The sequence below is a fragment of the Pteropus alecto genome, unplaced genomic scaffold (genome assembly GCF_000325575.1).
Source record: "Pteropus alecto unplaced genomic scaffold, ASM32557v1 scaffold39, whole genome shotgun sequence".
NCBI lineage: Eukaryota > Metazoa > Chordata > Mammalia > Chiroptera > Pteropodidae > Pteropus > Pteropus alecto.
The window spans coordinates 11,268,577-11,280,286 of NW_006443568.1; the positions used below are offsets into that span (position 1 = coordinate 11,268,577).

The 11,710-nt window shown below is 47.2% G+C and overlaps 1 protein-coding gene across 1 annotated transcript in view; it reads left to right on the forward strand.

Moving 5' to 3' along the window:
* Positions 1-1,333: 1,333 nt before the first annotated feature.
* Positions 1,334-11,710, forward strand: part of TCEA3 (transcription elongation factor A3) — a 33,731-nt gene continuing 23,354 nt past the window's right edge. The window contains exons 1-4 of the mRNA XM_006924452.3: positions 1,334-1,541; positions 6,246-6,308; positions 7,056-7,161; positions 7,653-7,797. Of these exons, the coding sequence (XP_006924514.1) occupies positions 1,473-1,541; positions 6,246-6,308; positions 7,056-7,161; positions 7,653-7,797 (383 nt within the window). The 5' untranslated portion in view covers positions 1,334-1,472. The remainder of the gene's footprint in view (positions 1,542-6,245; positions 6,309-7,055; positions 7,162-7,652; positions 7,798-11,710) is intronic.

Consider the following 11,710-nt stretch of genomic DNA (forward strand, 5'->3'; position numbering starts at 1 on the left):
TCCCACTCTGCACTTCTGCCCAAAGTTTAAACTTCATTTCTTCAGAGGAGATGACACTGCCAACTGGCGCAGGTCCTCTCAATGTGTCCTTAAGGTATCCTCTCCTTCCTGACCCTCTCCCCAGCTGTGATAATACAGAACTGATTGTGTCCATATTTGTTAAAAGTTTCTCTTGCCCATAGGCCCAATCACAAGCTTGCTGAAACAGGGTCTGTCTTATTCTTTGCTTGGATGCTCAACACATATTTGTTGAATGCATGAAAAACCTCACTTCTAACTACCTCCGTCCCAGGTCACACAGCAGCAATTAGAAGTCAGATGAGTTCACACCACGCTGTCTCTCTGACCAGGATGGGGTGGCATTCTCTGAGATTCTCTCAGGAAAGTCTGGAGATTTCACTGAATACCCCAATCCATAGCTCCTGGCCTCACTCTGGACCACTTTTCATGCCTCCCCTCCAGGTCCTTAAGCATTCCCTGCTTCCAATGATCATTTTCTGTCAATTAAATGCACTTGTTTAGGAAGGCATCTGTGTCTGCTGGGGCCCCTTGGAAGGTCCTTCCTCTGGAACATAGATGTGTGCACAGCTATGGGGGCACAGTTGTTTTCTCCGCTCCACCCAAATAACCCTTCCAGAGTCCATCCCATTGGGGAGGAAGTGCTCCTGACCCTGAATAGAGGGCGCGCATGCACCTGGATCAGTATTTCTCAAAGTTTGGTGCACTTAAGAATCTTCCAAGCCCTCGCTACCCAGTACAATCCTGAGACGGGCAGCACCAGTAAGTAGCTCCCCCGAGGACCTTATTAGAAATGCAAAATCTCACGGTAAACTAAATAGACGGAAACAGGGTTTGGATACGCGTGCGCACAAGGAGTGCGCACGAACGAGTGAGCACAGGGTAGGGCAAAGGTGTATTTAATGATCGCGCCCAAAAATGTGATCCGAGTGCACCAAGTTGCGTCCGACTTGGGCACAGGCATGAAGCTTGGTCTGCCCGCTTTAAGCTGCAAAGGTGCAGAGACGCGGGAGCCCTGAACTCTTCCCGGAGCTCCCGGGGCACCCGCAGGCGCCTTCCTCGCGGCGGCAGCCTCTCGTGTCCGGGACCACGTCCTCCCGGCTCGCCAGAAAGCCCTGCTAGCCGAATCTCCCTTCAGTCCCCGGCCCCAAGGAGAAAGGCCCTCTCTCGCCGCCTCGTCCCTCTCCGGAGGCCGGACCGGCCGGCGCGGGCAATCTTTGCCCCGGCGAGTCCTTGAAGTCTATATTTAGTGCATGCCACCCCTCCCCCCACGTCGGAGGCAGGCGGGCCAGGGGGGAACCGGGAGGGGGAGCCCCGCCCTCGCCAGGCGTGTGTGTGTGTGGTGTGTGTTTGCGGCCCGCGCGGGTTGCACGCCCTCCGCCTCTGCGCCTCCTGTCCCCGACGATCGGCTACTGTGCCTGCGCCCCTCGCCCTGCCGGGCGTCGCGGGCCAACATGGGCCAGGAAGAGGAGCTGCTAAGAATCGCCAAAAAGCTGGAGAAGATGGTGGCCAGGAAGAACACGGTGAGGCTGCAGAGTTTGGGCCACAGCCTCCGCCCCCGGGAGGCGCGGCGCGGGCGAGCCCTGGTGTCCCGGGGGCGCGTGCTGGCGGAGAGCCCGGGAGGCGCGGGCGGGACCCAGTACCCGAGGGAGGCGCGGCTCGTGCAGGACTCAGCGCCCCTTGGGGACTGCTGGGCACCTCGGAGTGGACTTGTGCATGGCTCAGGACGCCGGGGGAATCGTGCGGGCCCCGAAGTCGAGGCTTGTGCACGTCCCTCTGGACGTGAAGCGTTCGGTGGGCCCCGGAATAGATTGAGCAGGGCCCATGAAAGTGAGTGAAGAGACCGGGACCTGGAAAAAGACTTTTGGAGTCCTCGGATGCACGACGTGTGCACAGCTAGAGGAGTGACGGCGACGGCGGGGTGGGGGGAGGGGATAAGGGGGACAAAATCCTGGTGGCCCCAGAAGGAACAAAGAAACGAGATATGAGCGGTGCCGAGCCGCGTCTACCCCGCACCCGGGAGTGGGTCTGGGAGAGAGGAGCGAAGGTCCGCGGATCCTGCGACCCCACAGCTTCCGGCGCCAGGAGCGGTCGTTTGCAACTTTCCCTTAACTTGGCCGCGGGGTGGGGCCCACGCCGGCGGGGGCCGAACAGGTGCGGGGCAGCCGCAGCCCTCGGGGGCCGCGGGGCGGGGGAAGGGGAACGACGGCTGGAGGCCTGGGCTTTGCAGACGGACCCAGAGGTTGTGGGGAATCGGGGCTGGCGGCCCTACCTGCGGGTCCAGGAGCCCCGAGCGCAGGCCGACTTGAAGTTAATATTTGATCCTTCCCATGATCTTTGCCTCAGGCCGGCGCCACAGGGTTTGCCAGCCAGAGCCAACTTGGCCTTGGGTTAGGGAAGGTCTGGGCACACCGGGGAAGGGAAAAGAGGGGAGGGTAGCCCAGCTGGCATGTCCCCCCATCCCTCCCTGCGCCAGGGCCCTCCTCATCCCACTATCCATAGCCTCTTGCTGGAGCAGGACTTGCATTTCCAGAGCATACGGTGACCCTAGGAGCTTGGGAAAAGGATGAACCCTAAGGGAGGTTTTAGAGCAGGAAAGCAAGAGTGATCGCTGAAGCCATGGAAGCCCTAGAGTAGACAAGAGCGGTATTGAGTTGATGTCGATATAAAGGCCGGAGCCTCAGTTTCTCCATCTGTAAGAAGGATTTGAGATCACCTACCTCCTGGGAGAGAAGGTCACTGGATTTTTGTCTCTGTTGGCGATGGTGAGGGTAGAAGAGATGTGAGACCCTTAAGTAAGACATGGAATGGTGCTGGCTAAGAGAGAATGAAAGCTGCAGAGTGCTGGCAGCTTCTCACCCTTATATCCCAGCCTCCACATGTTCCCATTCCTGCATCCTCCAAAATCAGTGAAGCTCATAGGGCGCACTTTCTCAACTGGGGACAGCAGAGCCCAGCCCTGAGCTAAATTCCACGGCAAGTAGACAGGTGATCCCAGCCCTGCCCCTTACGGACCTAGGTTTGTGCCAGGAGATTCCGAGCCTCTGGGTGAGAGGGTGGGGGATGGGGTGGGGAAGCTTAGGAGGCCTGAGAAAGGCAGCTTGGCTGGGAGTAGAGCTCTGGCTGAGAAGGAGGGGACTGGTCCTGGCCTCCTTTCACTCCTTTTGTAGCCAAAGGCCCGCCTCCACTTCCCCTCTCTGGGCCTCAATTTTCTCTTCTATGAAATGGGAAGAGGAAATGGTGTCCCTTGGGAATGGATTCCTGTGGAAGTATTCAGAGCTCTCTTTAGGAAAACTTCAAGTCTGGCCACAGGGTCCCTGTAGCACAGAGCAAGTTTGCAGCCACGTCTGCGCCTGGGCTCTTGGCAGCCTCTGGGTGGGCACAGAGCTCTGGGCATGTGATCGAGAAAGGTGGGGCCTGCTCTAGGAGTGAAAGTGGGCCCGCCCAGTGGTGGTTAGGGAGAGGACACACTTCCTGTAACAAGACGGATCCTCCACGTTGCAACTCAGGCCTGAGGTTTACTGCCAATTACTGAAGTCCCAGCAACTTAGGGCTTCTGTCAGATGCTGTGAGCTTGTACCCACTGAAACAGCTTCAAACATACAACCACCAAGTCACAGCTACACATGCACATAATTACACACAACAAACATAGCTACACACATGCAGCCACATATGACAATGACTAAACAAACAACTGTGAACATAATTGCATATGAGGTTTAGCTACTGACCTTGACGTGATGGATAGACTGACCATTCTATTAACAGAAAGACACACAAAGACAACTATACACATGGGTACATGTGTGCATGCAGACAATAAGCTACACACTTAGCTTATTGACAAACTTACACATTCAGACATTATAACATAGGCATCATCCCATAAAGACAAACACATTGTGTTTTGAGCTGCACGCCCGCAGCTCCACACCTGGACCAGAGGTACTGCTGGCTACACAACCCGTACGTGCATGCAGAGAGGCACACCTGGCAATACTTGCACAAGGCTTTGTGAGCCCAGCTATAACCAGAGCCAGATGACAAACTTACACATTTAGACATTATAACATAGGCATCATCCCATAAAGACAAACACATTGTGTTTTGAGCTGCACGCCCGCAGCTCCACACCTGGACCAGAGGTACTGCTGGCTACACAACCCGTACGTGCATGCAGAGAGGCACACCTGGCAATACTTGCACAAGGCTTTGTGAGCCCAGCTATAACCAGAGCTCATGGCTGTTCTCCAGCATGACCTAGTTATACAGTGTGACATACAGAGACACACGCCCAGTGGTGAGATTGAACCAATTAGGAATTTTGCAAGCTGGTTGTTAAATACAACCATTATTTTAAAAAACTAAATCATAAGCTTGTAATTAAATTATATTAAAAACAAAGGTAATAAACACTCCAAAATCATCACTTCCTAATTATTTTACTACATTTTACTATCATCTGTGGTCTAGACGTTATTTACTTCTATTATATCAATATGGTGGAAATACTATATAATGGTGTGCTCCGTTGACCAACATAGCATGGCACTTACCCATGTTGATATTTCATGATTGTACAAGTCTAGACAGCTCTATGTCCATAAGTGCACAGTTGTATAATGGTTTGAGCCGGAAAAACCTGAGTTTGAATCCCAGCTCTGTTCCTTGTAACTTTGGGCAAATTATTTAACCTCTTTGTTTTTTTTTGATTCCTCTTCTGTGAAAATGGGATCATCTATAAAAATGGGAATAGTAATAGTATTCACCTCACAGGGTCACTGTAAGAGTTAAACAACATAATGCACATAAAATACTTAGAACGGTGTCCATCACATAGAAAGCCTTTAATTAATGTTACACACAGTTACATGCCCACAAGTTTTCATGCACACACAAACTCGCAGATCACACATCTGAAAACATAATGTGAACCCCAGCTCTAGGGGAGGCTGAGGACTGGCAGCCCTTGGGATGGGTCCAAGAAGCCTGACAGGGACACACAGGGCACAGTCAGCTGGTGCTCCCTAGGGAACTGAACTCAGAACAGGAGTTGGAAGGCTGGCTTCTAAGAAGCAGGTGGGAGGAAGGAGGCGGCTGAAATGGATCAGGGTGTTTTCAGGGCCTGGCAGCCAGCAGATTTTCAAATCTGGGTCCCCTTTCTTCCCCTCCTAGTCTCCTCAGCTGCCTTCTGCTTTCTGCTTGATTCATTTGCTCAGAGAGCTCTGGGCTGTGCGCCGAACCCTGAGGTCTCAGAGATTAAAACAGTCCTCCTTACCCAAGAGGAATGAAAGTATATGTCGACTCAAAGACTTGTTCATAAATGTTCCTGGCAGCCTTATTTGTAGTAGCCCCAAATTGGAAACTGCCCAAAAGTCAATCAACAGGTGAATGGGTAAACAAATGGTAGTATATACATACAATGGAAAATGACTCAGCAGTAAAAAGGAACTATAGATACACACAGCAACATGGATGAATCTCAGAATAAGTACACCAAGTGAAAGAAGCCAGACGAAAAGAAGTCTATTACGGTACTCTTGATATAAAATTCTTAAAAATGTAAGCCCAACTGTATTGTGACAGAAAGCAGAATAGTGGTGGCCTGGACTTGGGGTTGGGAGTGCAAGGAGGAACTAGGAAACTTTTGGGGATGATGGTTATGTTCTTACCTTGATTGTGGTGTTTCATGGGTGTACATGTCAAAACCCATCAAATTGTAGCCTACACTATGTCCAGTTTATTGTATGTCAACTATACCTCAACTAGACCTAGCTGTTAAAAAAAAGCCACAGTCCTCACCCTGCAGAGGCTCACAGTTGGAAAATGAGGAGAGGAGGGTTACAGACACAAAAGCAAGAACAATTAGCCTCGAAGTAGCTAATTTTAGAGGAAGAGATGGGGAAGCGGGGAGGGCATACCCAGTAGAAAGAAGAGCAGAATCGCCAGCTAGGGGCCAGGGTGAGTGGTTAGTTTTGGACCCTGATTCATAGGGGCTTGAACCCAGCTGGGTGGTGAGAGATGGTCTAGGGCAGAATTTTTTCCTTCTCTCTCCTTTCTGTCCCTTGCCTGTCTCTCAACCACTTGTCTGCCTGTATCCTGTAGCTGGAACTGTTTCTTTTCTACCTCCTGCCTCCCTCTTTCCCGCCGAGACCATATGATGGTCGGAGAGGGGCCTGGGGCAGAATCCATGGGCCTCAGTCCTCACCTTGTGGCCTCCACAGGAAGGGGCCCTCGACCTACTGAAGAAGCTGAACAGCTGTCAGATGTCCATCCAGCTACTCCAGGTGGGGTGGGGGTGGGAAGCCCTGGGGGTAGTCCCTGGGTGGGGGAGTCTTCCTGGGGGGAAGCCCCTGGGGGAGGAGACCTCCAAGGGTGGGATCTGGGAGGAGTTTTTGAAGGGAGGCTGGGGAGAGGAGGGATCTGAGGTGCTCTGAAGGTGGGGACTGAGGCATTTAGATGGGGGTAGGGTGCCTTCCAAGCACAGGGGGCCCTCTGGGTCTTAGAGGAAGACTGATGTGCTTTCCTTGAATAGCTCCATTCCCAGGGCCCTGGGCTAGTGAGATTCAAGAGGCCAGTGGTCCAAGGAGAGAGAAAAGTCCCTCATCTTTCGATCTCCCCTTTGTAGCCCCCAAACATTACCAGGAGCACTTGGCCCTGAAAAAATTAGAACAGACCTAAGCTTTAGCAGCCAGAGCTGTGTCTTACGCTGAAACTTGAGCTCAAAGACTCCAGGGTATGGGATGGGGAGGGGTCCTGATCATTAGCCATGCCCACCACCATGGGCACTTCAGCTTTTCACCAAATCCACAGTTATTCATCAGTGCAGGGGGCCAGGCCTGGAGCACTGGCCCTCACTAAGGGCGACAGTTATAGGATCAGAATTATTATCTCAGCCACAGGTCAGGGCTGGGGCTCTGGAGAAGTTGAGGCTGAGGGAAGGGAGTGGTTGAGCCGGGGCAGGTCTTGCTAATTAGAGCAGCCAGTCCTGTGTGTCTGTTCCCAGACCAGGCCTTAACTCTCTCCCTTTGCAGACAACCAGGATTGGAGTCGCGGTTAATGGGGTCCGCAAGCACTGCTCGGACAAGGAGGTGGTGTCCTTAGCCAAAGTCCTCATCAAAAACTGGAAGCGGCTCCTAGGTGAGAGGGGACGAGATCAACATGGGCCGTGTTTTCCTCCCAGCACCTGGGACAGGACTGTGCCTGGATCCTAGCAAGCACTCAGTTTATGTTTGTTGAATAACTTAATAACAGACAGATGGCCTCTAGTGGGGAGTGCCAGTATTTGTCTACTCAAGTGTGATATTTGTAGATATGTTAGTTTTCATGTATGTATGTCTATATGTGTATCTCTGTTCGTCGTGTCTTTGTACATATCTCTATATACACATTTGTATAAATATGTGCATAGGTGTGTAGGCAAATGTCTTTCTGTCCCCATGTGTGAGCATGGACTTGCACACATGTGCATATTTATATGCATCTGTGTATAAATGTATATTTGTATGTGTGTGTTAGGGGTGTGTGCAGCTGTCCCTACCCCTGCCCTTTGCCCCTTCCTCCCCAGAGTCATACTGGATTTGAATGAGACAGAGCTGAGTTGAGGAACACTGCCACCCTTGTATTTTCAGACTCCCCTGGATCCCCTAAAGGAGAAAAAGGAGAGGAAAGAGAAAAAGCAAAGAAGAAAGAAAAAGGGCTTGACTGTTCCACTTGGAAGCCCGAGGCAGGCCTTTCTCCACAAAGGAAAAAACGAGGAGAAGAGTCCAAAGACAGGTATTTTTTCTGAAATGGACACTTGTTACATCCTGTGCCGGCAGTCCTGTTTATATATAACTTCACTTAATCCTCACGACCCGGGAGGTGGTTATTGTTATTATCTCCTACAGAGCCCCCTCTGGAGCTCAACCAGACGGTCTCACAAGATCCAAATAGGCTGTCCCTGGCTTCACCTAGAATGATGTAGGGACAAGAAATGCAGGCCTTTCTTATCAGCAAGAGTTCTCATAGGGGACCACACAGCATCCAGAACTATTCTCTGGCCCACCCAGGTAACAGGAAAATGAGTCCACAATTGGTGGGAACTCCCTGACTTAGACGCCCCCATGTCACAAATCTTGTAACAGTCCCATAAACAAAACTTCCAGGAGCCCCGCAAGGGCACTGACTAGTTACAAAATTCACTGCACTCAGGACAGCACCAAAGCTGTGGTTTTCTGCCAATTATTTATAGTTCATTCATAGCCCTTACCTTGACATAGTTTACGAATCAGGGCTCATTTGCACTATATGCAATGTTGCCTAGTGATGCAGCAGCCGACATTCCACCTTTGTCAGGGTTGCAGGAAAATGGTGCTAGGAACTCAGCTGACGGTTGGGGAACAGGGACTTTGCCAGGATCACATAGCCATTATGTGACAGAATGAGATTCTAGTCTTGTCTGTCAGAACCCCAAACCTCTGCTGAGAAGAATAGACCAGATGTTTGTCTCAGCTCCAAGCCCATTCCCTTTGCCCACCTCAGCCAGAGTCCCTAAAATAGCATGACTTGACTTCCATATAGGGCCCAAGAGCCTTATCCATTATGGTAGATAAAAGTTTGTGGATGTATAAATAAGTCCAACTTATTCCCTATGTGACAAGACAGATCACTTAATTCCCTAGGGTGGGGGGCATCCTACCTTGTTCACCTAATAGATGAGGGGTAATACTAGATAATACTGAGTAGTATCTGATGATAGTAGATAATACTAGATAATACAATACCATTTGTGATATATCAACATTTTTAATGTACATACCTTGTCACCTAGTATATCCACTGCAAGGAATTCATTTTAATCAGATTTAATCAGATTAAACATAAAGATATGTTCTGTGCGTAACATTTTTTCAGCTGGCATTTCTGAAACATTTTTTCCTCTGAAAGCTTTTTAAATGAATGTTTATTAGAATCCTATATTATAAGTGTTCTGCAGAAAACAATTTAGGAAATGATACTTTAAGAGGAGTGATTCTTGACCAGGAGGGAGATACGCCTCCACCACACTACTCCCATTTTTGCTTGTAAAAATAACTGTGGGGCAGAGAGAATGCTACATGCTACCATTCCTGCAATACAGAGAATAATCCCACACATTAAAGAACCATTTATTGTATTCAGAATGCCAATAGGGTCCCCATGAAGAAGCACTGCAGGAAAAAAGAATATTTAATGACATGATGAAACGTCATACACTGAGTTTTAAGAGAAACTGTATGATCCCCTTTTTTTATAGAAATTAAATAAGTGAATTTTATGTATACGCATTGGAGAAAAGATGAGAAGGATATGCACTGGGGTGATAATGGTGATTATTTCTGGGAGATAGGATTGAGAGTTTTTTTTCTTTCTTTTTGCAAATTTTCATCTTTCTAATCTTTTTCTAATAAGTGATGTATTTTTGAAATAAGGAAAAATAATGAAGCTATTTTTAAAACAAAAATATGTGTGATTATAATTAGAAGAGCTTCATATTCTATATTATACAATGAAATTTGTAAATCTATATTGTTTTTTTCACAAAGATTCTGTATTGTTTTTGAAATCAGAACAAATAATAGCACTTTTAAAAAAATAAGTAAGTGATAAAAGTTTGTTGTAGAAATAAGAAAAAAATATAGAAAAATAGGCAAAAAATTACCCCATTTCTACCACCCAAAGACAATCACTCTTAATATTTTGGTATATGGTTTATCTTTCTATTCTCTCTTTGACTTGTTTTCTATAGTTATCATCCATTTTATAGCCTGTATTTTAAGATGCAATACTTGTCACATGGCTTTGTAAGCTTTTCTGAAATCCTTTCAATTTGCTCATTTTACAGTTGTATCCCATATGGTGTGTTTTGTTTTCCCAAAGGGGATAGAAGGTTGGCTGGCAGGGATCCTCTGATCCACAGTGCCCATCATGGAGTGAACATTGACTGAATATTACTAGGCCCAGCTATACCAGTGTGGTCCCCTGTAGACATTCATGCTTTGGCTGGTCTGGCCACGTCTAGACCACTTGTTTGATTCTGAGCACCTTGGCAAATGAAGGACCAGGACGGGGAAGGGTCTTGTGAGATGAAGTTAAAAAAGTAGAGGCTGGACTATTAAGAGAGGGGACCCCATCGTGGGACTGAGCTGTAGATTAGGGGGTGTAGACATCTGGATAAAGATGGCAGCCCAAACACATGCATTTCCTTTTGCTCCATCCCTGGATCCCATTAAATGATCAGTAGAGGGGTCTCTTTTAAAAGGCTCTAGACGACAGGTATGGTCACGGAGATAATTGGAAAGCAGAAAGCCAAATTCTGGGCTGAACTTGATCACTTACTCACACCCTTAGTCTCTGAGACTCAGTATTGTGGCCTGAAAAATAAGCATCATTATCTCAGTTCTTTCTTCTTAAAAATAAAATGCTTTATTTGTAAGGTATTTTAATTATATTTATTGTTTTAATTTACCTTTGCATTATATTTATTTTATTATGCAGGTAATTACTTGCTCATTGTAGAAAGTTTTAAAAATATAAATAGGAAAATTAAAAATCACTCATTACCTGGAGACAAGCACACACATATATATGTATGTATAATTATGTGTATAAATATATAGTTTATATAATCACATATATATCCTTCTAGACTTTTACATATGCATCATCACTACCCATAAAATACTTATTGTATTAATAAAATGGAATTACATTCCACATACCATTTTGTAACCTTTCCACATACATATATTTATTTCAACAATAAGTCATGTTCAGTGTAAAAAGTTTAGCAAAGCAAACGCAAGAAGAAAATAATAGAAAAAACCACTGTTAACATCTCGATGCACCTCTTTCTTGTCTTTTAAGAACATCTACATGCACATTTATATTTTCTTAATAAAAGCTGAAGCATACTATATGTACTGTTTTGTGACCAGCATTTCACACCTAACAACGTCTTGAACTTTCTCTGGGATGTGGAATTGTCAGTGCCGGCTTACCTTTCACAGCCATGGAGCTGTGGTGTCAAGCTGTCACTGTGGCTGAACAGAGAGGGCCCTGCTCGTCTCCCAAACTTGCTAAAAGAATCAAGTTGACGGCGGTGCTGTTTCACCTCAATGGGTGAACGTCCTTTCTTTTTGATTTTCTTAATGATAATTCACTATCATTATTTATTGTATATACACACTATAACCACATAAGTGAAATTTAAAATAAGAATTAAAAATGTTTGTCCACAGTGTGCCAACTCTGACAAATAGAGCAGTTTTTATTTTTTCCTTTTCTCTCCCAGTCCTGACCTACTTACAATACGTAATTGTTCCATTCTTGCAGGTAGAATGTACAAGTGACATCCCTGTTTATCTATTTTCCTATTGTATTTTGGGCATTTTTTCGAGTTCCCAAATAGTTTTCATACTCATCATTTATAATAACTGAAGAATATTTCTAGTTTTCTCTAAAAAGAAAAGCAATAAGGAAGGGCCAGAAAATGGTGAGGCTTCGAGTAGAGGCTTATGTCTTCCCTTCTTTCTTAGGCTGCAAGAATTCCAGCTTCCGGCTCTGGCCCGCACCTGTCCATCCCCATTGGGCATTCAGGGAGGAACCCCGCAGAGAAACTCCCAAGACCCTGTGTGGATTGGAGGGACATGTGAAGGAGGGTCTCTCT